The sequence below is a fragment of the Hydra viridissima genome, unplaced genomic scaffold (assembly GCF_058129835.1).
Source record: "Hydra viridissima isolate aposymbiotic clone 2 unplaced genomic scaffold, HvirCarnegie_v1 scaffold_1, whole genome shotgun sequence".
NCBI lineage: Eukaryota > Metazoa > Cnidaria > Hydrozoa > Anthoathecata > Hydridae > Hydra > Hydra viridissima.
The window spans coordinates 5,736,747-5,763,556 of NW_028324300.1; the positions used below are offsets into that span (position 1 = coordinate 5,736,747).

Sequence of the window (26,810 nt, forward strand, 5' to 3'; positions counted from 1 at the left end):
TTTTATTTCGCACGTCGGATATAGTTTTTGCCCTTATTACAAATGGCGGATATAGTTTTTGCCCTTATTACAAATGGCGGATTCAATTTGTAAACAAAAAAAGCGGCTTCACTTTTTGTCCAATAAAATCCCGCAAGTTAGACATCTAGTATATATAATATATCATTGCCAAATACTAACACTTGCACCTTCTCAGATAACAAACATCACAAACTTTGTATAAAAAAAAGGTATTTAATCTTTGAAGGAAAAGCATTCAAGTTTATATACTAGCAGTATACCCAAGAAACTGAAATTCTACAAATCTCTAATAATAAATGCCAAAAATGTTTCACTTTTTTTTTTTTTTCATTATTTAAAAAAAAAACTTTAGTTTTTTTGGGGGGTTATTTTTGTAAAACTTGCACAAACGATTTTTTTTTAAAAAAAAAATTTAATAAATTACATCTAAAAAAGAAAACGCTTTGAGTTTTTTTGTATTTTGTATTTTGATACATTTAATTGCAAAATATACTTTTATTTGTATTAAAGCTGTGCGAGATTAGGTTTTTCATCTTCGATCGAGTTCGATCGAGATAACAAAAAATTCAATCGAGTTCGAGTTCGAGATTATTTAACAAACTAGTGAAAGTGTACATTAAATTCATAAGTGTCTGAAAACCTTGTTCTTCTACGAAATCGTACGGCAAGTAATCGGAAGCCATGCTGTTTTCTTAGCCCACAGATCTATGACACTAATTGACTGTTATTTTCCAGCTTTATTTTCTTCCTTTTTCATTCTTTTTGCTTATTGTGTCTTTTTATCACACTCTGCTGATTCCTTATTATGACTTAACTTCTCAGGTGAGTAAATAAGCCAGTTGTAGATGAAGTAAGACAAAATATATTTTTACTGCATTTTCCAATTTTACAAAAACCAAAAATAGTATAGTTAATTTTACGCCTATCAAAATAATTCCAAATAACGTTCCTTACTCTCTCGTCCTCCATTTTGAAGCGTTTTAATATTATTTTACAGCGACTTTTTGAAGCTTTTTAACAATATTTTACAGCAACTTTTTAAATATCGAACTTTATGTTCGAAATTCGAATTATATTCGATTATCTAAACACATTCGATTCGAGTTCGATTATTGAATAAACTCGAACTCGAAGCTTCGAGTTTCGCACACCTCTACATTGTATAAGAACATCAAAAAACTTAAGAAAATTATTTTAAAATTGAATTTTTGCATAGAGCCTTAATTTTGTATGTTTTTTGTCATCTTTTTTTGCATTCTGCTCCCTAAAAAAGAGTTAGGCATAGATTTTCATCACAGTTTAAATAATACACAAGATAAAACTAAGTATGTCATGAAATTTGCATAAAAAAAATAATGAAACAGAAAAGAACTTTAAAAATAACAAATTTATTGGAACTAGGCGACTCAGTTAAGACAGATGCAGGATCTAAAATTGACAAACTTCTTCCAAAAATGTTTCGTTAAACATTCCCCTTTTTAAGTAAACCGTACATCATTTTTTTTAGTAAACCGTACATCATTTTTAGACCAACCAAAAGTTTCATTCTTGACATTTTTAACTGACAAGAAAAAATACATCTCTAGACACAGAAGAACTACTACTGTCTAGGCTGTTGGAAGTATAATAAAATTAGCAGGCTCTAAATTATTTCCCCCTAATAATGCCACCTTGATATAGGACTCTTAAAAGCTGATGTCCTAGAACTTTGTGTTTAATTTATAAAATAGTCTTATTTTTGTTTATGGTGACGTCAATTAATCTACTTGGTGAGTTAATTGCGGCTATGGCCGAAGATAGTTGTGTACTCTCATCCTCGTCGTCTGTGCATTTTTCGTTAATTGCGGCTGTTTTAGCGTAATTTTTGTTTGTTTTTGACAGACAGACGGTTGACCAGTGACCTTTTCTTTGACAGTTTGTACAGGTAGAGTTACGTGCTGGGCATTTTGCTTTTGGGTGTAACTTACCACCGCACCAAAAACAAGGTTTGATAATTGCTTGGTTTTTCGTAGCAGCAAAATTTGGTAGTACGGTGGAAGCCGTTGTAGTTGTTAAATTGAGAGCATCTTCGGCTGCTAGTTCCATAGTAAGTGCTGTTTTATAGAGTACATCTAGATTTTCTTCTGTAGATTCTAGTAGTCGCTGTCGAATAGTTGGTGAGAAAATTCCTGCAATAAAAGCATCGCATATTAATAGACTTCTATGTTGATCAGCGGTGAGAGACTGTGTAGGACACTTTCTGGCAAACTGCTTTAAGTTGCACATAAAGTTTTCGACTGATTCGCCCTCCTGTTGTTTAAGCGATCGAAGTTTGTGACGCATCATGATAGCCGTTGACCGTTTTTGAAACTTTTGGTCAAGTATTGTTATTGCTTCGTTGAATGAGGTTGAATCTTGAATTAATGTAAAGGCTTTAACTCCACATAAAACAAATAAAACTTCAAGTTTACTATCTGCTGGTATAACTGCTTTTTCTAAATAAATAGCTAGCATCTTTTTCCAGTAAATATAATCCTCTTCGCTCGGATCGTCACTAAGAACTTTTTTAAATATTTTGGCATCCATTTTTATATATATTCGATTAAATTGTTATGAGCCCGCAACAAGATACAATATAAAATATTAGGCTTTAATCGAATATATAAAGTCACTACAATAACGACAACAAAGTAAGTCAAAAACGCAAGGAATAACATAATTAATAAATACGGTTCGCTGAAGCGTTAAACCATAAAGAAAGGGAAATGACGTCTTTAGATCAGAGCTTTTAATATACGACAGTTGTAACTGTTGGATGTCCTGCCAACAAGGCAAATCGAAGAACAGTAAAACAAGTATCTTTACAGGTTATAAAAGAACTTCAAGTAATATTGGAACTTTCTATTAACGACACCAAACAGTAAATATCTTCTCTTCGGAAAGGATTAGGGAATAAGACTGCTGTAGAACCTAATATTTTTGGCAAATTGAATGAACTTGAGGAATCCATATCACATTTTTATAATGTAGAAAAGGTAATTTATAAGTATTAATCACAAAAGTGCACTTTCAGAATGTTCTAACATTTTGTATGAATATGTTTTATATGTAAAGAGAAAGAGATCCTCCACCATGAATTTGTGATGGCTACACATACAAATATTGTAACTATATAATGTGTAACCATTATAAGTTAAGTAATTTTTTTTGTAAAATTAAGTGCAGCTAATATTAAATTGACTAATATATAAATTAGAAATTATTGTTATCTTTTTTGTGTAATATACATTTAATTTTTTTGTGTTAAAACTTTAAAACCTAAATTTTCCCAATCTGGAGATGCTTGTACAAGTCGTTGAATGAGAAGGCTATTTTTTAGTGTATAAATAAATAATGACATTATTTAAATATTTTTACAGATAGGTTTCCTAGACAGTGAAGATGGAAAAGTTTCAAAGGATCTTGTGTATGTTCAAGAGACATCGTTTTTCATACTGGATTTGATAAATTAGCGTGCTCTAGACTTTCATTCAGCATTTGTACGAATTTCTATGGATGGTGGAGGATCTTTTTTAAAAGTTATAACTAATATATTTGATGCAAATGAAAGTACAAAGTCTGCAATTTACATGAATAGTGGTGTTCAGCGTTGTCAAATTCTTGCAATAGTTGAAGATATTCCTGATACAAACCATAACTTAAGAATAATATTAGAAAAACTCAATTTGCAAGATGTCAAGTTTTTTGCAGCATTTGATTTAAAGTGTGCCAATGCTGTGTTTGGTCTGTCAGGCCATGCAGGAAAAAGAGCTTGCCTGTGGTGTGAAGGGTTGAGAAATGATGAATGTGGAAAACTAAGAACTCTTGGGAGTCTAGATTATTGGTATGAAAAATATGTTATAGAAAATAACTCCAAGAAATCTAACATGCAACATTATATGAATGTGATGTATCCAAGGATTCTCTACCTAGAGGAGAATCCAGATACTCTAATCCAGCATTTAGTACCACCTCCTGAATTGCATCTTTTGATTGGAGTTGTATCTACTTTAGGATGTCTGCTTATGGATACCTGGCATGAATTTGATGACTGGCTGAAAACTAAAAATGTTCTTCAGAGAGGGTACCAAGGTAGAGGTTGGGATGGAAATAATTCCAACAAGATCTTGAAAAACCTGGATGAACTTGATAAATTAGTTACATCTTAGGTTCCTCAACTTAGACCTATAGTTCAGTGCATGAAAGACTTTAAAAAAGTAAAGGATTCTTGTTTTGGTCGAACTCTTGAGTCAGATTATAAGTTAGCATTTGCTAATTAAAAAACTCCTTCCTATCTACCCAAGATCTTGCACAGGTTCTAGGGAAAAAAATGTCAGTAAGTTGGAAGTTTCACATTTTGCTGTGTCATGTTCAGCCCTTTGTTGAATACCATAACTGTGGCCTATCCAGGTTTGCTAAACAATGTAGAGAAGCTATTCATTCTAAATTTAAGCCTACATGGAGTAAATTTAAACGTAAAGAAGAGCATACTCGACATTGAGAGCAACTACTATCCTCTGTAGTTGATTTTAATGGAGGAAGAATTTAACATTAACTTTGATATGCAGCCCTAGAAACAAAAAGAAGTCAACAAGTCCAGGACAGTGGCTATAATCCTGTCAAAACGGCTATTTTCATAGCCACAAAATTTGTTTAAAAACATTACAAATGGCTTGTTTTGTAATATCTCAAGAGCTCTAATTCACAAGAACAACTTTCATTTTAGGCATGTATGTTTTTATAGTGTGCTACAAAATTCAGCGAAAAGTTAGGGGAGCGGGAAAAAAAAAATCAATTTGCTCCTATTACATGTTTGAAACGCTTTTTCAAATCCAATTGAAAAGGTTGCTAATAGTAATACCTACAATAGAATCTTGAAATAGTTTAGAAATCAACAAATGATTTTAATGGAAGAAGTGTTTAATTTGGTTATGATAATTATACGTGATAAATATATGTAGAAACTTAAAAATTGATTTTTCCGACCTTAACACGTAAACCAGATTTTAAAAATATTTTTAATTAACCATACACATTAATACTAAACTAAAAATAAAGCTTAGGATCGAGTGACACGACATAAAACCTGGCGGTCTCTCTGGTTCACAGTGATTTCGCCTACCTAATGGAAACTTAACACCATATCTGCGCATGCGCAGAGCTATCTATCTACTTTTTTAACGGGCTACTTAGGGTAAAGTGACCAAATCCGAGCCAGTGACCAAATTTCAGCCACATTTTAAATTTAATATTTCTGTCTTGGTTTCTGCTTTATGTTTGTAAATCCGACTTTTTTGAGACTGGTATGAACTTAGCCAATAAAAAAAAAAACATTTTAGTTGGCGGGTGTTTATAATAGAAGTATTATAATAACAAATACTTATCTCAAAAAAGTACTAATTTAGATTTAAAAGATTATGTAAGCATCTAGTTTGAAGCTTATAAACATTAAATATTTATTACTTAACGGAATGGTGATTATTTTAAACTATAAATATATTTCTTAAAAAGATAATTTTAGCTTTATAATTATGATGATTCATTTCTATAGATTGTATTTCTGAATTAAATGCACCTGGTAGAAAGACCTAAATCCGGCCAGGTTTTATATCTTATTCCGGCCATGACCGAAATTAGGTTCACGAGTGTCTAAAAGTTACTCATACTTGTAAGATATTTATATTATTAGATTTTATTCTTTTAGTATAAGTACTTTATATTATATTTATATCCTAAAAGTTATCAATCTTAAATATATGGACTTATTTAGTTAAATATTTATGTAATATTTCTTAAATATGAGGATGAAGACTTAAAAATAAACAAAAGTCTAAATAATTGAATATAATGTTTCATGTACATTATTGCTTATAAATGAAATTATATGAAAAAATAATCTTTAATTGAAAATTTTGATAATTTATAATATAAAGAATTTCATAATAAGAAACAATGTCTTACAACTCGAGGTGAATTTTTAAAATATAAACAGGAAGTGTTACTTGAAGCTATAAACAGTGTTATTACTTCATCTAAAATGTCTGTTAGAGTTGCTGCTAAATTTTTTAAAGTACCCCGAGCAACTTTGCAGAGCAGGATAAATGGAAAAATTGAGATTGGTGCAAAAGCAGGAAGAAAAAGTTTAATGCCACTTGATCTTGAAAAAATGAAACTCGATTTTACAGACAACAGAGGTAGAATGGGCATTGGTTTTGGTAAAGAGCAATTCATGGTATATTCTGGCAAGCTTGCCAGAAAATATGGATATTCTTTTAAGAATGGAAAACCATCTAATAAATGGTGGAGACCACTAAACAACCGACATTACAAAAAAGTAACTCTTCGACAACCAGAATCAACAGCATCAGTTCGTCATCAATGTATGAATCCGATAAAGCTGGCAAATTATTTTACCGCACTTAAAGAAGTCATTAAAGACTGTCAGCCTGAAGTAATATGGAACATGGATGAGACAGGGCTGCAGCTAGACTTTAAGGCACACAAAATTGTTGCTGCAAAAGGTACTAAATATTTACATATGAGAACCAGTGGAAATTGAGAAATGATTACTTTAATTGTTTGTGTGAATGCAGCAGGAAGAGCCTTACCACCTCATGTAATTCCAAAAGGGAAAACAGTAAAATCCCTTCAAAGTTTTCAAGTTCTAGATGCCCCTGAAGGAACCAACTGGAGTCCAAGTGAATCTGGTTGGACTAAACAAGGGATTAAATTATGGTTTGAGATTACATTTTTAAAAAACATTGGACCACAACGTCCACAAGTTTTAATTTTGGATGGCCATGATTCCCACAATTTCGTGGAGTTAATAGATATGGCCATACAAAACCGAATTGAAATTGTTGAATTACCTGCTCATACAAACAATTAGCTTCAACCTATATGTAGCGATCGAACTGTATTTAAGCCGTTCAAAGTTTCATATAATAAAACAGCCCAGGATATGATGTCTAATCACCCTGGGGTTATAATAAACAAGGCCTGGAATAAAAGTATTACAAAAGCCAATATTGAATCTGGCTTTAAATCACGTGGAATCTTTCCATATAATCCTTCGATTATTCCAGCTGAAGCTTACTTGCCAAACTATGTGTATTCTGAAGACAGGTTAATGACTAAACTCTTTGATCAAATTAAAACAATTGATAATACAACAACAGTTGAACAGATTAATCAAACAACAGACAGCACAAAAACACTTTTACCGGATATTGAGTTGGAACAACATAAAATCACCAACCCAAGATTTACTATACCAAAATGATCATGACTATTTAGCTGAACCAATAACCGTAGTAGAAATTCCAGAACATAGTGATGGTTTAGTGGAACTAAGTATGAAAACTATAAAACGAAAAGCTGCAAGTAATAAAGCTGCATTTACTAGTAAGTTTCAAGACAGCTTTAGGACGATGTTTTACTCTGAAATTGAACAGCCTATTAATCAGTATGAAATCGATTTTACAGTTTCAATTCCTTTAACTTCTGATTTTGTAAAAACTAGATCTTTTGCCCCATATTTCCCTTTTAAAAATTCATCTTATCCAGAAGATGGAGATAATGATATTTTGCCATATTCATATGCAAATTTTACAAAAAGCAAAAAAGCTAAGTTTGCAGACAGGTTTTTTGTGCTTACTTCTAAGGAAGCATATGAGTCACAATTAAAGCAGGTACAAAAAAAAGCTCAAAATGAAATGGAAAAAGAAATGCTTAAATTGAAAAGACTACAAAACTTAAAAATAAAGGAAGCAAAGATATTGTCAAAAGATAATCCTAGAAAAAAACCTTTGCTATAAAAATGAACCAATAAAAGTATAAAAAAACAAATGTGTAATTTGATTATGTTGTTATGAATTTTTGTTCTTATTGTTTAAAAAAGTCATTAATATAGTTCACTGAATTCTTTTTTTTTTTTAATATAAATATTATATTCTATGCAAATCTTTTAAAACAGTAGGTCAGATTATTGCATTGACATTAATTATCCTGATTTACACATAATAGGTTCTTAATTAAAAATTAAACCTAGTTTTATGTTTGGTTTTTATTTGCATTTAAAAAAGAATTTGTTACCAACATGTAAACATATTTTTTTTCTTACCCATGGACAAGATGGTGCAACTCATCTCCTGAAAACATATTTTTTTACAAGTTAAGGCATCCTTATTAAGTTTAAGCAAGTTTATTTATTGATTAATGCTTTTTATTAAGTTAAGCAATCATTTTCTAATCGATGTTTAAGAACATGTTCATTTTAAATTTAAACTAAATAAATCTTAAGTCCAAATTTGCTAAAACTGTTTTACTTATTGTTTATCTGTCAACCGGCTAATTTGTAGAATTAAAAAAACTATTGATACAATATTTAGTAATACAATTAATTTTTAAGTACTTTAAATGCCAACCCATAAAAGTATTGGTAAAAAACTTGTTTTTATATTGGCTGTAATTAGGTTCATTCCACATACGCCTGGCTGAAATTTGGTCATAGTGGCTGTATTTTGGTCTAATTTATATACTTTTTGTTATCGTTGTTTTTTCAAACAATTTTCATTTATAATAAATGCTGTAATTACATCCTAAATGCTGAAAGATTTATCTTTCTAGAAATGCATAATTTTAATATAGACCTCCTTGTTAATATGTCTGTAGAAACAATTTTGTAAAGATGCGGCTGGAATTTGGTCACTTTACCCTATTTAACGTGACACCGTCAACAAAAAAATCTTTTAAAATGGCCCATAGTTTTAACACGTTTGCTGTCGAGCTATTTTAAACTATGCGTTATTTCTTTGCCGAGCCATAATGTCTGCAATGATTAATTTTTGCCGAGGCTGTTTTGCGTGGTTTCATTCTCATCGCCAAGGCTAGATATCAACATTTCAATAAAAAAAATATTTTTAATCTGAAATAATTCTATAGTATTTCTTATTCTGAATATAACTGACAAAAAAAAGCACTACGAGTATACTTATAGTTGGCAAATAAATGACGCCAACTTACTACGAGTATACTCGTAGTTGGCAGCGAAAGTGTTAAAACAGAACCTCTGATCACGTGGTATTAGTTTAAACTTTAATAGTATTTGTTTAATTAGGCTGTTCAGGATAAAGTATTTATTTCACGCGCTGACAAATTGCGAGGTTAGAACTATTTTGTTTTATCTCCAATTTTAAAAGTTGGGAGAAAATGAGTTATTAATTTTAGTTAGTAATTTTAAAATGACTAAAAAAAGTATTGCGAAATGTAAAAAAGCTTAAATAAAATTTTTTGTCAAGATCTGGTTTCATTCAATTCCTTCATTCACCAGCCTTAATTTTGGATATTCATTATTTATTCATTATATATTCATTTATTTATTCATTATATATTCATTCAATTCCTTCATTCACCAGCCTTAATTTTGGATATTTTTTTAGTACTTTTTCCGATGTCGCCATTTTTTGCCTCGACTACTCTATAAGTTCCAATATATATATATATTTCACTATGCATTATTTTTTTATAGGTATTTTCTAATGGGCTTTTTTATAACTCGTTTGATATAGCAAAACCATTTAAAAAGTTATTCAAATTTATAATTATCTTGCAAAATGCGACCAGATATTTCATGTTTTCGTTTTTCATATTTCATATATAATTTCATTTGTCATAAAAAGGACATAACAACCCATTTGTTTTTGTCAAATAAAATTTAGTTTATATATAGGTAAATCATGTTTTGTTAATATTAAATACTTAGTTATTCTTGCGGTTTGGCATAAATTGGCTTTGCTAAATTCTTTAAAACTGTGAAAATTTTTTTTTCTTTATTGTATTTACATTCATTTTATGTATAAGTTATTTATCCTTAACTGTATATATTTCTGTTGTTAAACAGAAAAATAGAAAATTCTATAATATTCATAAACTGGAAGTCTACAGCAATATAATAGATTGAGTAGTTCCCTGGACACGAAACCAATATGCTCTAGGTAGCTACAAAACTAGTTGATATTTTGTATTATTTATTGTATCTCTAGCTAAACATGTACTAAAGTAGTTAAGTAAATGATCTCAATTTCTATATCATCATCAGCGTTATTTCCTAAAATATTAAGAATGTCTATCTACATAAAATTAAGCTTAAAACTTGGTTCCATTGCTGTTATCTTTAATAACTAAAAGGAAGATGTGACTGGTTAGACGAGATCAAAATTTTCGACGAATCTGACAGACTTTAATATAATTTAATTTCTATTAAAACAAAAGATTTGTAACAATACGCAACGAGCATGGTTCGCAAAAAAAAACAATATCGTTACACGTCCTTCTCTTATACGTCCATGCTCTCACCAAGCCTACAATTACTCCATTCAATAGGCATATCTGCTGCTTCATGTGAGTGGTAGTTTTTGTAAGATGAAACTAATAAAGAACAACTTACGATCTATTAAGGGACAGTTTAAGCTTCCCGATCTTGCAAAAATTGAAAGTAATTTGTTAAAAGATTACAATAACTTTCTTCATAAGTTTGAAGATTTTGAAAGGAAAGTTATAATTCGTATCAAAAAACTTAGATATGAAGGCTAAATATGAGTAAAGAGCTCGAAACAAAAACAAAAAATTTCACATGCAGAATATATTAAAAAAAAAGTTACTCATGCGCAACCCTTACTAACACCCATAAATGCGCTAAATATCTATCCAATTAACATTTACCAAAATATCTGCTTCATGTTTAAGTAAAAAACTGGTATTGGTTCCATCTTGATTTAAAAGACCCCCTCCAGCGGGTTCCTTGGATAATAACCAACTACTTACAATTAAATACATAGTTTTAACAAAATAAACAAATCTATTTAAGAACATAATATAGAAGAACGCGAAAAAAAAGGAAAATAGTTCTAGTTTTTTTTCATTAAATAGAAATTCCTACACAAACTAAGTGCACAGCTTCAGTAAGAGTCAACTTAATTCTCCACTTGCTTCTTCAAGTACTTTTTGCGCAGCAATATACTCTTCAACTTCTGAAAGATCACTCTCACTCTCCTGAAAGAAAAAAAGAATTGATATTTTTAAAAATTCCTTCTCTATAAACCAAGAAAACTAGAAGACCTAACAAATACAATCCCCCATAAAATACGAGTTTTGATACATTGCATGCAAAATTCTTGCATGCAAGGACTGCAGTGCATGCTTTTTTATGGGGAAGATGGAAGGGAGAGGGATGTAAACAAAAAATTTAAATATATTTGCATATTTTATGCTAGATTTATATTTTATATTAAAAATTTGGCAAGTTGGGGGCCAAGACCCATCTGTCCTCCAATTACTAATACTTTCAATAGGATTTTGGACCCCCCAGTCTAAAAATGCACTCTTGGATTTTTAAAATGTTTAATTTTTAATATTCTAATAAATATCTATTTGATGGAATATTTTTTTTTAAGTAGGATAAAGTTCAACCTGAGGGTTGATTTATGACACAGTGCTAAGAAAACTTCATATAAAATAACAATAAATAAAAGAAGGTTTGTAGATAACATTTAATCAAAGTAAAGTGTTAAGCTTTTTTACATGTCCTTTAATCCCCTCTCAAGATAAAATTAAAATGTGTCATCTTAAGTGTGTTAAAGTGAGTTTCCACTCATCCGTTTTAGCTACGGGAAAGTGAAAGGGATGGGAATTTGGACAGATCGGATGGGATATATTCATTTCCACTTGCACTGGTCAAACTTGCTTTACTTTAACATTTAAAAATGGCGGTGTTATCGATTCTTAGCAGAAAAACTTTACAGTTGTTATTACTGTATTATTTAAAAATCAAAAGAAGGCAAGAGTATAAAAAAAGTACTTGGGTTAGAAAATTATTTAGAGAAAGAAAAACAAAAGGAGCATTCAATTTATTTATAAAAGATACGCAACTTATTGATCATGAATTCTTTTTCAAGTTTTTTCGAATGACACCTACAAAGTATGAACATTGTAGGTGTCATTTGAAAAAACTTAAAAAAGAATTCATTGTAGGTGTCATTCGAAAAAACTTAAAAAAGAAAATCTTCCCTCAGACGCGAGACAATTGGAGCAAGTGAACGATTAATGGTAACTTTGAGATTTTTGTGAAGTGTCTCCATTTTTGGAGGCACTTCACAAATAGACCTATCTGGTATGTTTCGATTAAGTCGGACTTCCATAGGAAGAAAAATAAACGAAACCTCTATTGCTATATGGACTATTTTGTTGGCTAAGAAAAATATTAGCTATCCAAAAAAAACAAAAATGAATGGAGATCTATAGCAAACGAGTTCGAGAAGAAATGGAACTTCTCCAATTGCAGATGGGAAACATCAAGTTATGCAACCCCTTCAAGATCAGACTCATTCTACTTTAACTATAAAAAATCTCACTCTATTGTTTTGATGGCTATTTGTAATGCAAACTATGAATTCATACTTGTTGTTATTGGTGATACTGGTAGAAACAGTGATGGTGGTGTATTCAGAAATAGTAAAATGGGAGTTGCTCTTGAATCAAAGTTATAACATATCCCAGAACCTTATGAACCAACTGATTCAAGCATAAAACTGTGATATGTTCTAATTGGAGATGAGGCATTTCCTCTCAATAACTATTTGATGAAGCCATACCCTAAAGAAATATTATTTTTAAAGGAAAGAATATATAACTATAGATTGTCACGTGCACACAGAATAATAGAAAATGCTTTTGGTACTTTGGCAGCAAGTGCAGAATTTTTTACAAACCAATTATTGCAAAAGAAAATATTGTAATTATTGTGACTAAAGCTGCAACTGCTCTGCATAACTACCTTATGCATGGTCGTCAGTTTGAACCATTAAATCAAAATATTGCCCTTCAAAATTTGTTGATTATAAAACATCCTCTGGTTTGCAAGCTGAAGAATGGCGAAGTAATATTTTGGATTACCAAGGAATAACACTTCTACAAAAACAATGAGGGAATCATTTCGAGACTTCTTTAATTCTCCTCAAGGACTGGTTCCATGGCAATATGATATGGTTACTCATACTCAAAATACATTTGATCAAAGATGAAACTCCTTTTCCTTTATATATATATATATATATATATATATATATATATATATATATATATATATATATATATATATATATATATATATATATATATATATATATATATATATATATATATATTAGGACGTCCCAGCTACCCCACAAAACTCAAAAGTTGGTCGTGGATAGATGTTCAAGTTTTTGGTGAGGCGTTTGGGCCTAAAATTAACGACTATTAATTTTTTTCTGCAATCTGATCACATATGAGTTAGCACAAGAGACATAAAGTTTGCTACTGTGAAAAATGTACATTTTTCGTAATAATATCTTATAAATATTTATTTTATCTTTGTTTAGTATTCTTATTTAACTAACTTTGATTATTTTTCAGATTACTAATGATTAATAAATAATATAAATGTATCATAATGGAAACTAGACATAAAGATTGATATATAAAAATGATATTAGGGACCACTCCTGGTATCAACGACAAGGAAATCAAGGGACATAAACTACCAACAAAGAAGCAAGTAACTCTTTGCCTGCTTGCAAACCTTAAGGGTTTAAACTTTAATGATGCATTATCTCTTACAACTGATGTCCTGAAGCATTATTTGAAGTCAAATATCCCTCCAATAAGTGGAAGAAACAACATTGGCAAAAGAATTAAAGAATATAATGAATTTATGAAGTTAATGAAGTACAATGAAAATCGAAGACATTTGGATAACCCAGGAATCAAGAGATTTATGTCAACATTAGATGCTACCATGAAATTTTATAAGAAATCTGTTCTCCAAGAATCCATCGATGCAGACATTGCTTTCATGCACAGCATGATAACTGATAGGAAAGCATCTTATTCAGGAATTGACTAAGCCCATTCAAAAGTTGTTGAGAAAAGGCAGAAAAGAACCTATGATAAAGCTTTTCCCAAAAGAGACCATTCAATAATGTTCAAAGAAACTGATGAGTTTGAGTTAACCAGTAGTTCTTGTGATGAATCAGTTGGGGGGACTGCTGGACCCAGCTTGGCCTGCTCTGAAATTAAACGGCAACACAAAAGGCAAATTAAATCTGGTGAAGACATATTTGTCCCACATGATATTCTCAAGAATTCAACTGTTATTGCCAGGAGTGTGAGGAATAAAATTAGTAATACTAAGATGAATTCATTCGTACATTTGATATCTGTCTGCAGAGGAGATGTTTAAAAAATAAATCTAAGTTCCAGTTCAGCCCATCCATATCAAACGTCAGTACTGCACCATATCAGCCAACAAATAAAAGACAAATGGAATCCATCTCCAAAAATGGTGGTACATTGGGACAGAAAACTAATGGCTTCCCTGGACTACAAAGACACCAATGATCGTCTACCTGTTTTAGTGTAGGGAGTAAATGGGACTAAACTTCTTGGTGTGCCAGCCCTTCCAAGTTCAACTACAAAAGCTGATCTGAAACATGATAACATTGTCTCTGTTGCAACAAAAAATTTGCTTGTAGATTGGAAATGCAACAAAAACATCATAGGCATGGTCTTCGACACAACATCCTCGAATACAGGTTAGGCTTTAACATAGCAATTATTTGTTGATTTGAAATTTAATTTATTAAATTTCAAATCAACAAATCATTTTTGCACAAACTCTAGGATTACAAATACTGTGGAGGTTTTAGTAATGGACTAATTGTAAGGCTATTAGGTATAGTTTTGTTAAAGAATTAATTCACTCCTTACATCACATAACAGCATACTGCAGCATGTGTCTGCCTGCAGAAAGAACTAGACTGCCCTTTGTTGTGGTTTGCATGTCGCAAGCATGTAGGAGAAGTCATGCTTAGCGACTGTTGGGATTCATTAAATATAGAGGCTTCATCTGGTTCAAACATTCAACTTTTTAAAAGGTAAGGCTGATGCTTTAACCACATCATTGAAAAAAAAGATTTTTTTAATTGATTAAATAGACTTGCTTTAATTAGTGATAATGATTATAAGTTGTTGCAGATTCAAGAGCCACTACTTACAACTTTCACCAGTTAATAAAGCAAACTTTTACTATCCTAAACTTCCTAGAGCAACTGAAAAGGAACAAGAAAGCTTAACAAATTGCTTCCGTGAATTCCTAGCGTTAGATTTCACTCGAGGGGATTACCAAGAACTTATTGAACTCAGCCTGTTATTAGTTACAAAAGGACCCAAACCTCAGAAGTTTAGCATAAAGCAACCTGGAGCTTTGCACAAAGCAAGATGGATGGCAAAACTTCTGTACACTATGAAAATAGTATTATTGTCCGGTAAGATAATTGAGCAGTTTCCCAATTCAGAAGTTGCAACCAAAAATCAAATCAAGTAATTAGAACGCTTCTGTGTGTTTGCTGTAAGTGCCTACATGCAATGGTGGATTAAATGCCCACTTGCAGATGATGCCCCAGTCAAAGATTTGATTTTAGTCAAGAAACTGAAACAGTTTGCATACCATGATTCTATAATTGCAAAGACAAAGAGAGTATGAGGCTCCGGCTCCTTCAATTTGAAAGTGCCGGAAGTACTACAGATCGTGTTGGAGCATTCTTCGAAAAGCCTAAGCTTAAACCATTTTCAGAGGAAAATAAGTCACTGAGTGATTTGATTGGCCCTGGATCAATGAGGTTTTTCAATATTGTGAATGCTCCCTATGAGTTTCTTCAAACACCAGCCAATGAATGGACAAAACTGGGGGACTTTCTTGAACTGAAGACAATTGTTCAAAGTCTTCAAATAGTCAACGAATCTGCTGAAAGAGGAGTAAAGCTATGTCATGATTTCTTGGGTGTAACGATGGACGAAGAAAGGTTTCAAGATGTACTCTAAGTAGTTGAAAGATCGTGAAAAAAAGATCCAGCGGAAACTATCATCTTGTTCTTAAGAGAAGTCCCAGTTCCTAGCACTGGATGATGATTGATGATTAAATGCATAAATGAGGTTTCAATTTTTATAATAAACAATGAATATTGTACACCATATTACATCATTCAATGGAAAATATTGCGTTTTTCATCCTTTAATTTGCATTTTAGTCTAAAAAGATGAAAATTCAATAATCTTCAATTTGATTGTGCTGGCTGAATTTCTTGAAAATCATAAAAACACATATTTCCGGCGTATATATGATGAAACACAGTTGCTAAATTTTGAACAGCGATTTTGCAAAAAGTTGGGGCGGCTGGGATACCCTAATATATATATATATATATATATATATATATATATATATATATATATATATATATATATATATATATATATATATATATGAAGACCACACTGGAAAAATGATCAAGCTACATTTTTTTTGTTTTGAGTAAATTAGATTTTAAACTTCAAAACACCATAGTTCACTTATTTGTTAAGCTTTTTTAATTTTCTCTTTTTTATTATTTACTTGAGCAAGGTCTTTAATAAAAACAAAGGTTTTACTGTCAACATTACTTAGCAATGATGTTGTTGTTATTGTTTTACCGATGGCATACCTTTTAGGTGCTTGATCGTTTTTCCATTTTATTCTTTTTTTTTTTCAAAAAATGTTTGTATAATAGTAAATTACAATTTTAACTGGTGCAGTGTAGAGTGTATGTATCGTTTTGTCTAGAAAAATAACCAATACAATAAATTAAGGAAAACTTAAAATTTATTAACTAGAAATAAGATGCGTTTTAGTAATGGTGATCAGGATTAGTTAAAAAAAAAAAGGTGATTATTTTTAATCATCAGTGTCTGAGCTACTTCCTTCAAAACCCTCAGTGATGTCTGTAACTAAGGTTGAAAGGTTGTCAAAGAATGCATGGTTTTCAGGTCGACAAAAGCGCTTGAGAACCTGGAGATCTTTATACTTTTCTTTGCTGACCGCCAGATCAGTAGGGTAGAGCTGCATCGGCGTTGGAAGATTTCTAAGAATTGAACCCTTCTTCTGGGGTTTTGCTATTACAGCGGTTTCTATTGAGCCATTCCAATTATTTCTATATGACACCAATTTGGGATGCTGAGCCTCAAATCGGATTTCCTGCACTGGCCTTGTGGGAAAGGGACATGTTGCTTTAAAGTTTAGTTTCATGTGGTCAGTGAAGCTCAAAAACTGGTTGCGAGAAAAACGAATAACATTGTATGGTGTTGGTTTAATTCTAGCTTCTTCTAGGACACTACACCAGTCTTCTGGCAACTCCACATTAGCCTTTTGGTTTACCAGGCCCATGTCTCTGTCACACTTCATGTAAGAGTGTCCTCTGATGGGGAAAATCAGCTTGACAGTCTTGAAGCACTTGTAGGTGTGGATCATTGTGTGGAAGAAACGAATGATGGTGAAGTTTTTGTTCTGTCCAGCACATCGATCACAAAAAGCCTCCAGGTCAGTGACATCACTCGAAAGATGATTTGTAAAAAAATGATACAACATTGACGCAACGTCATCTGCACCCTTCTACGACTACACAGTTAGTCTAAGTTAGTAATGGCTATTTCCACGATGGAAGAGATAAATTTCGTGTTTAAAAATTTCTTTTTTCAAAGCATTTTTTTTCTTTAATTGTAGTTTAAACACCTTAAAATTATTGTTAAAATAAATTTTGGGAAGAAAATATTTGAACCGAGTAGATAAATTTGATGAATGTTAGCAACTGTTTTTTCTTTTTATTATTCGAAAAAGTGAGTAAAATTTGAGGGCGAGTTATTGCAATATTTTAAACAAAACATATCCATATTTTTGTTTAGAAAGAATCTTTGAGATTAAATATATGTCTTGAGTAAAAAAACTTTTACTCTTTAAAAATAATTCAAGTGTTTTTTTGTCACATACACATCTGCAAAAATTAGGTTGCGTCACTGAACTAAAAGCTAAAAAAGTTTAATTATCACAACGAAATTAGGCTTTAAGTCGAGGCTTTTTTAGAAATTATATATTTTAATGTAAACTTTTCATCATTATTAAAAAAAAATTGGTCAAAAAGCATTATATTAACTTATAGTTATAGTTTAAAAGCTGTTGCGTCACTGAACCCATCAACGGGATTATAAGCGTTTTATAAAATAGCGCGGTAAGGAAGTCAAAACATCATCCAAATGTTCAGATTTCATTGCGGGTTTTCGAATTTTTCGAATTCGAATAAATTTTTGCTTTTTATTATTGTGAAGGGTTATTAGTAAATATTAGTAAACTATTGGATTTATGTCAACATTTTCATATAAAGTTGTAAATTTTTAAAAAATGGAATCAAAATTAGAAGTAAAAAAAAAACGTTATGCAGAATACCAAGCTAATTATGTTTCTCGGAATGCTGATAAAAAGAAAGAAATGTCCAGAGTAAGATCTAAGAGATATCGAGAAAAATTGAAAGCCGATCCTAATAAAAAAGCAGCTTATGCTGCTAAAGCAAAGTTAAGAGTTTTCAAAAGTCGCGCTCTAAAAAGAAAACTTTTAAATCAATCTCAAAGACCAAGCTCATCTTTTAAAAACGTTCAACAAAGAGGAAAAGCATTGAAAAAAGTTTTAAAAGCACTACCAACTTCAAAGGAAAAACAATATGAAATTCTTTCTATTCTTTCAAATAGCTCTGCTTGTAAAGATAATTTGGGTCTACCTCCAGCATGTTCAAAGCTGTATGGTCTTTCTGAAAGCGATATTTTAGCAGTTGTAAACTTTTATAATGAAGATGAAGTTTCCCAAATATCACCAAACAAAAAAGATGTCACTCGAATTCAATTATCTGACGGAAAGGCAAGCAATATTCAGATACGTCATTTATATTATACGCTAAAAGAAACTTTCGAGTTATTTAAGGAAAAGCATCAGCACATAAAAATTGGACTCAGCAAATTTTGCGACCTTCGTCCACGCAATGTGAAATCAGTTACAAAATTTCCGCATAATGTTTGTGTTTGTAGTTTGCATGAAAATATGCGATTTGCCTTAAATGCATTAACAAAATCAATTCAAGCGTCTTCAATCAAAGTTGGATCTGAAATGATAAATAACTTTGTTTGTGAGCCGTACACATACGATTGCGTCAATGACAAATGCGTTGCATGCAAAGGTATGAAACAGTTCGATAAGCACTTGCAAACTGTTAATACATTTGGTTTCGAAGTGTCCTGGGACGAGTGGAGAAAGCCTGAAACTAAAACATATGCAAACATTGAAAAAATTTCAAAAAAGTCTACTGTAACAGAACTCATCCAGCACATATCAGCGATGCGTGATAAGTTCGTTAAACACGCATTTGTAAAGAAAAATCAATCAACAATTTTTAAGAAACTAAAGGAGGTTTCGATGAGTGTTAGTTCTGAAATTGCGGTTATCCAAGTTGACTGGGCTGAAAACGCTAGGTGTTTCTATCAAAATGAACCACAAGCGGCTCATTTTGGTCAAAATCAAGTTTCTATCATGACCCTTGCAGTCTGGAACATTGAGTTAAAAACATATGCCATAGTTTCTGATTCAACTGATCATACTAAGTCTTCCGTTATACCGTACATTGACAAAATCCTTCACTTTATTCCTGATCAAGTCAAAGAAGTACACATGTTCAGCGATAATGCCACTTCTCAATTCAAAAACAAAAGCATTATGGCTGCAATGGTTGTGTTTGAAAAACATTTTCATAAAAAATTCTTCTGGCATTTCTTTGCAGCGATGCACGGGAAAGGAGTAGTTGACGGAATAGGAGCTACTGTTAAGCGAATCGCAGCCCAGAGAGTTAAATCTAGTCAATACGAGATCAGGTCAGCAGCAGATTTTGCGTTAGCATTACAAGATTTGCAAATATCTGTAATTCACATGTCAGAAAACGATACAAGACAACAAAAAAATGAACTTGGATTCAGTTTAATTTTAAGTTATTCAAAAAAAATCAAAGATATATCAAAATCACATTATTTTTATGTTCAGAATGATAACGTTGTTCCGATGCTATTTTCACCTGAGTATAATTAAAATTTATTACAAAATAACAAAACTTTTTAAAATGGTTTAAATTTCATCTTTTTGTTTCGTCACTGAACGTTGCGTCACTGAACTGATAGTTTTTTTTCTATAAAATAAAACGATATGAAAACTTTGTTGTTTGTGGCTTTTTTTATGACTACCTTATTGCCAAATGAATAAATTACGACAAAAAAATCTAATTAGCCAAGCAAGAATTAAAATTTCAGCGAAAACTCCATTTAAAAGTATGCTGATAAAAAAACACTTTTTTCCGCGTTGCGTCACTGAACTCATGTTTTAATTTTTGATACGTAGCAGTGTTATGTTAATACAATTGTGTTTAGTTTATATTATAAAATTTTTATTCAAGATTGATTTAGAGTAATAAAAAATTGTTTTTGAGTTATAGAAAAATTTTTATTAAAAAAAATCTCTCCGCATGATGCGTCACTGAACTATGGAATTGGCCTAATGCTAAATTAAAATTATTATTGAAATTGAACTGTTTTATAGTATGGTTATTAGTTTATTAATTTAAGTGTTATAAGTCGGCATTGCTCTATCTGTATAGCATAGGTTGCTAGACAGTGTGCGATAAAAAGGGTGCGATACGCAAACATCAACTCGAAAAAGAGGTTCCACTGGATGTTTAGCAATGGTACGAAAAAAATACGATCAACTGGTATTACTACAGTCTACAGCTAATCTAAGTAACAACAATTTATGATATTTCTGTATTAAAAAATTATGCGTGACTAGATCTAGTAACATGAACTGATTGTGATTGCTCAATAATATTTTAATCTAGCAGTACCAGATCTAGTCATGATTAACTTTGTAATATAGAAATAGCTATATGTAAAGATGTGTTTTCAATAATTTTTAATTATGATAATATAAATTATTATAATAATTATCATAATTATACATTTTTTATTAGGCGTACTTTGTGTAATAATTATATTTTGCTACTTACCTGTTGAGGTTAAAGCTTTTTTGATGGTTTGTACTCTTCTGTTTGTAATGCCAAACAAGGCAATAAAGGCTTTGAAGCAGACTTTCTGTTCTACATAAGTTCCACCTCGCAGGACTCGTACATGATATGAATAGCTAAATTCATGGAACTGGGCTTTCCCTTCACGACGAGTAGGTCTTCTCTTCAACACTTTCTTTGTCGTAATAAGAGAAGATAGAAATGAGTCTTGTTCGTCTTTTGAAGGTTAAGCATTGAATGCTTTAATAAGAGCTGCTCTGTCTTCTAGATTTGTTTTTTCGAAGCACTTCAAAAATGTGCACTGGCAGTTATTGCCTATTGTGTGGCTTGAAATTCGAGCTTTTTTTGCCTTATCTTTTTTAGAACCCAATGATTTTCTTTTCTTCGGCTTGTCTGTCACTTGAGGAAAATCAGATACATCGCCATTTCAACAAGTTTGTTTATAACTTTCTCGATTCTGATTGGTTTAGCGTTGTCACATGTTTTACACAGATATTTAGCTTTCTAGTTTATCTGTCCACTGGAAGAATGTGATCATTCTTCCAGTGGACAGATAAACTAGAAAGCTAAATATCTGTGTAATTTGATCGGTTTTCTAGTTATATAGTCAATTATTATATAGTTAAACTGCAGCCGAATATAACAGGGACGAAAACCCAAAAAAAGCAAAAATGCAGTTTGATCGTTTTTCCAGTGTGGTCTTCATATATATATATATATATATATATATATATATATATATATATATATATATATATATATATATATATATATATATATATATATATATATATATATATATATATATACACACATACATATATATGTGTGTGTGTATGCATATAAATATATATAGTTTTTTTAGTTATTTTATTTGCTTTTATTTTTGAAGTATTTTATTGTTTACCTTAAATATATATATTGAATGTAAAAATAACTAATATCTTTGCATATAAAATATATTTTATTTGAAAATTAAATTTTACATTTTCATTCATTGTTACTTTCCATTTCAAGAAGGATTTCCATAACTTTTATTTTTGCTATTTTGTTTTTCTTTTTTGAAAGATTATGAAAAGAGCTTACTAAACTTTTACAGAATAGCTCATCCAGATCATTTTCATTTATCTTCATCAGTTTATTTTGCTCCACATCATTCATTATTGCTTTTTGAAGAGCAACTTGGAATGGGTCAATTTTCATTTTTCTTTTCAGATGATTTGGCATTGAGATAATCATCTGAGGTGATATGATTGAATTTATAACTGTTTCATTTTCTGTTAAAGTCAAATTATTTCTTGAACTTGATGCTCTAATCAAATTGTCTATATTTTCAAGTGCTCTGTGTTCAACTGGATGCTGTGTTGCAAAAATATCGCATTTTATGTTTGAACTAGTAGATTTTAACCAAATGACATCTTTCAAGAACATTAATTCTGTGAAGAACTGGCATGATGGTAGTTGTTCCCCACCAGCTCTAGACATAGTAGCCTTTTTTTTGACGATTCTAGGAAAATTTTCTCTCAATTTTGTCCATGCTGAAGTCAAAGTCTTTTCTACACACACAATAAAAAAAAACAAAATAAAAATAGGTTATGTTATGTAAAATAGGTTATGTTATATAAAATTGGTTATGTTATTTTATCAAATAAACATATTTTTGTTGAAATTAACTTGGCAAAATAAATAGCTACCTTCTACATTTAACAAAGTAGATCTGCCTCCATGCTTCCATATCTGCCTCCATGCTTCAACTTTTAAAGGTGTTTCTTTATATGCACGAGTTGTTGTGTCCCATAAACATGGAAATTTTCTCACTTCTTCTATTAAATGAACCTCTAAGTTTGTTGGAACACTTTGTATTCTTGAAAAATCCACATTTAATTTGGCCATTATTAAATTAAATTTACAATAATCAATATCGTAAATCAGACAGAACACTTCAAAGTTTAATATTTTAACATTTTATTTGGGTATTTATACAATTTAAAATTAGCAGTAACTAAATATCTCAATGATTTCCATTTTGCTTCATAGTAAGAAATTAAAAATATATGCATAAAATAACTTTAATTAATTATAGACATAATTATAGGAAAATAAATGTTTTTGACAAAATTACAAAATTAGGGTTTATGAAAAAGTTACAAAAATGGAAAAATTTGTGGAAACTTTTACACTTTTTTGTTTTTATTTAAATTTGTAGCAAGGTGATTGGCTGCTCGCTTCGCTATTTGGTTATTCACAGGAAAAAGTTGATTTGAGATTACCTTTTCCCAAGACAGATATGATGGGAAAAACTTAGCTTCGGGAAAATTAAATTACAAACTGCTCACATGATTAATTTTCCCATCCCTTTCCCGTTCCTGTAGCTAAATGGATGAGTGGAAACTCACCTTTATGGTTATCCATTCTGAACAACTTACACCCAATTTTAACTCATACCAATAATTAGAATGTGCTCCATTTTGTATTTTAATGCTGTAACTCTAATTATTGAATGAATTCAGTTGCAAAATATTATCTGAGGCTAGAGATGATCAAAAATATTGTCCAAAATGTTTCAAGGTTTTTCCTTTGACTTGGTTAACCCTTTTGTGCCAGAATTTATTTAGGCAATTTAAAAAGTGCAATACTATGCCACAAAAACACTTAAATAGGTTTCCTTACAAAATAAGTTAAACAAAGTATATATAATTGGAAAGCAAGCAAAATTTAGAATCCAGAAATTAAATTAAGAAAGTAAAAAAATTAAACTGATGACATCTACATTATTTCATATTGATAAAGAAGCATTGCGAATTTTAAATATTTGCTAATTAAGTGTTTCAAATAGCAAGCTATATTGTTTTAGAAGTGATTAAAGGCTTGTAAAACGGTGCAAAATTTATTCAGCTTTCATTTGATGAGTTTTTTTTTTTACCTAATTTTGTTATGCAACAAAAATATTAAAAATACCTATAAGGAAAAGTAACTAATTTGATAGGATGCTTTCCTTATTAAAATAAGTAGAAAATAATAACCCATACTTTGTTTAAAGCAAAGACAAGATTTTTCAAGCTATTTCATTTATTATACTTAGTCAACACAAATAAATATATATATAATTTTAAAAATAAAACTCATTGTCATCAGACTCTGAAGACTGAGAAGACAAATCACTAACATCGTCCATTTCATCAAGGATTTGAAGAGCTTCATTAACAATCCTATTTCTGAAAGCCATCTGTGCTGAAAACATGTAACAACTACATATATTTTTGTCAATTATCTTTAGTGTTTTAAACATGAAAACTATTTGTGAATTAAAAGTTCCAAATTTCCGAAGCTCAATTTATATGTCTACAAGCACAAAAGGTTAATATTTAAGACTAAATAGGGTTGAACTGTAACTTTTAGAGAGGTGTTTTGATTGGTATATCCAAGGTGCACATATGTGCGCATTCGGCACAAAAGCGTTGAAAAATCTGCCTGTGGTCTGCCATAGAAAGTAAAAGAGACTGTTTCAAGTTCTCATTCTGGCAATTATGTGTAAAATTCTGAATCAGTATGATAATTTTCTCTGCAGTAATTAAAATTGTCCTTTACATAATTATAGGGCAATAATTTTTTTTTAATGTAAAAATGTTATTCAAAACTTTCAAAGAAAATGTGAGTTTATATTCAATATAAAGTCTCTTTTTATGATTTTTCTAACCAAGTTTCTAAAAATAATTACTAAGTATCTTAATACAGGCCTTTTTTGAGCTCTTAAACACCTACCTCAAAATTTATAACTTCCCAACATTATGTGATACTAAATGAACTTGAAAAATATATAAGCATCATTAGAAAACTTTTTGCTTTATGTTTTATAAGACACAGAACCCAATAAGCAAGGAAATAGTCATCACAAGAATTATATAATTACAATTTTTTATATCACCCAAATAATCAACCTGTCATTATCCAAACATAAACTTGTTGTAATTAAAATATCAACTGGTTACTATCAACAACCATATTTAAACTTTAACCCATTTTTATGTAATGTATTCATGTTAGGATAGCTATATTAGGTATATTTTTATTTTATACTAAACTTGCTATTCCTGTGTCTAAATATGACCTGCTTATCTTCCAAAAGACTCAGGCAACTTAAAGGGATATGTAATAAAATCATTTGGATAAGGATTAAATCTGATCAACTGGAGTCTCAGTGCTTTAGAGTAACTTGATAAAGTGCCTGATAATTGCTGAGGAATACTGCTATATTTTATATTGTTTATATTGCATGGATACAAGCAAAAAAAATGTAGCATTATCAGCAAAGAACCAGTGAACCACTTAAGCTATAGACTCTGCTACTTTTGTCAACTCATGTCATATAGATGTCCAAATAAAAACACTAATTCAAATTCTTTAAAACTCTATGTTATTTATGCAAAGTAAGATAATAACCATATAACTATATTAACTTGTAAAAGAAAGAAAAAAACTTACTAGCAAATTGAACAGTTCATCATAAGCTTTTTTCAAACGTCTTGTGCTATCAGGTACCATAGCGGCAGATTCATTTTTGACTTCAACCTATTAAAGGAGAAAAAAAATTTAGTTAGAAAAACTAGAATTGCATATTACAGTCTACAAACTATAATGTTTAAAAAGGTTGTAATGCTCAAAAGTTTTTTAATCAGAAAATCAGTCAATTTTTTTAAACAATTTTTTAGAGTTTTTTAAAATGAGAATATCTACTAATTTTACTTTTTGGATATATTTTGATGTGGTATTAGAGATGGGAGATTTAAAGTATAACTAATACAAAAAGTTATTATTTAATACAAATAATAGAAATACTTTTAATTTAACAATGTTGTATTTTTTTTTTGTTTTTTTTAATTCACCTGTTTTTTAATGTCGTATTCATCAGCACCACCATTTTTCATTTGTAATACTTTTTCTTCTTGTTGAAATACTTCTTTTTCATAAACTTTTTTTTCTTTATTCAATCTTGAATTAAAAGAAAAATGTTTCTTTACCTACAACTTACATAATTTTAAAAAAGAATATTATTAGACCTTACTCTTTTCAATTATTTACAAAAAATCTAAGTTATAAACTGTAAGCAGTTTTTTTTTTTAATTAGTAATACGGTCTTAAATTCATTATATATTGATAAGGTTAAACCTTTTTAATTAATTTCATCACTAGTTATTTAAGGGTTATTATTATTAATATTATCATCATGATCATTAATATTATAATAATATTATTATTAATACTATAATAATAACAATAATAATAATAATAATAATAATAATAATAATAATAATAATAATAATAATAATAATAATAATAATAATTATTATTATTATTATTATTATTCTGTTATCTAAAAAAACTTCTATTAAAATTACTAATTGGTTGTCCAGCATTAAATGTTTAACACAATTAACAATAAGTTGCTAAATATTACTGTTTACTGCGTAGTATTAGTTACTTTACTGTAGTTGCCTAAAATTCTTAGTTCCATGCTTTTAAGGTCAAACAATATAACCCTGTGTTAAGAAACTTGGATTGTTGTATCAAGTATTGTTCATTTAAAAGATAACGTTTCATTTTCAATAACAATAAACAGTACCTTTCAACTATCCCAGTTTTGATCTTTAACTGACGAATTCTTGGATCTTGAGAGGACATCTTTACAATATTTTTAATTAGGTGTTACTTTACTAAAATAGGATTACCGACAATTGACTGCCGAAAAAATATTCACAA

At 30.2% G+C, this 26,810-nt stretch overlaps 4 protein-coding genes and 1 pseudogene across 4 annotated transcripts; 2 read left to right on the plus strand and 3 right to left on the minus strand.

Annotated features, from left to right (window-relative positions):
* Positions 1 to 1,740: 1,740 nt before the first annotated feature.
* On the minus strand, positions 1,741 to 2,586 carry LOC149893039 (uncharacterized). The gene has a single exon (XM_090088507.1). The coding sequence runs from the start codon at positions 2,584 to 2,586 to the stop codon at positions 1,741 to 1,743; it is 846 nt and encodes a 281-aa protein (XP_089944633.1).
* A 26-nt stretch (positions 2,587 to 2,612) lies between these two features.
* LOC149893040 (uncharacterized) lies at positions 2,613 to 4,588 on the plus strand (annotated as a pseudogene).
* Positions 4,589 to 6,601: 2,013 nt separating this feature from the next.
* LOC149893041 (uncharacterized) lies at positions 6,602 to 6,928 on the plus strand. The gene has a single exon (XM_090088657.1). The coding sequence runs from the start codon at positions 6,602 to 6,604 to the stop codon at positions 6,926 to 6,928; it is 327 nt and encodes a 108-aa protein (XP_089944783.1).
* Positions 6,929 to 10,941: 4,013 nt separating this feature from the next.
* Positions 10,942 to 26,810, minus strand: LOC149893042 (tubulin-specific chaperone A-like). The gene is made up of 4 exons (XM_090075118.1): positions 26,674 to 26,810; positions 25,937 to 26,042; positions 25,536 to 25,622; positions 10,942 to 11,091 (listed from the first exon to the last, which is right to left on the minus strand). The coding sequence occupies exons 1-4, from the start codon at positions 26,730 to 26,732 to the stop codon at positions 11,008 to 11,010; spliced, it is 336 nt and encodes a 111-aa protein (XP_089931244.1). The 5' UTR covers positions 26,733 to 26,810; the 3' UTR covers positions 10,942 to 11,007.
* On the minus strand, positions 22,002 to 23,024 carry LOC149893043 (uncharacterized). Its single transcript, XM_090075114.1, has 2 exons — positions 22,748 to 23,024; positions 22,002 to 22,609 (listed from the first exon to the last, which is right to left on the minus strand). The coding sequence occupies exons 1-2, from the start codon at positions 22,944 to 22,946 to the stop codon at positions 22,044 to 22,046; spliced, it is 765 nt and encodes a 254-aa protein (XP_089931240.1). The 5' UTR covers positions 22,947 to 23,024; the 3' UTR covers positions 22,002 to 22,043.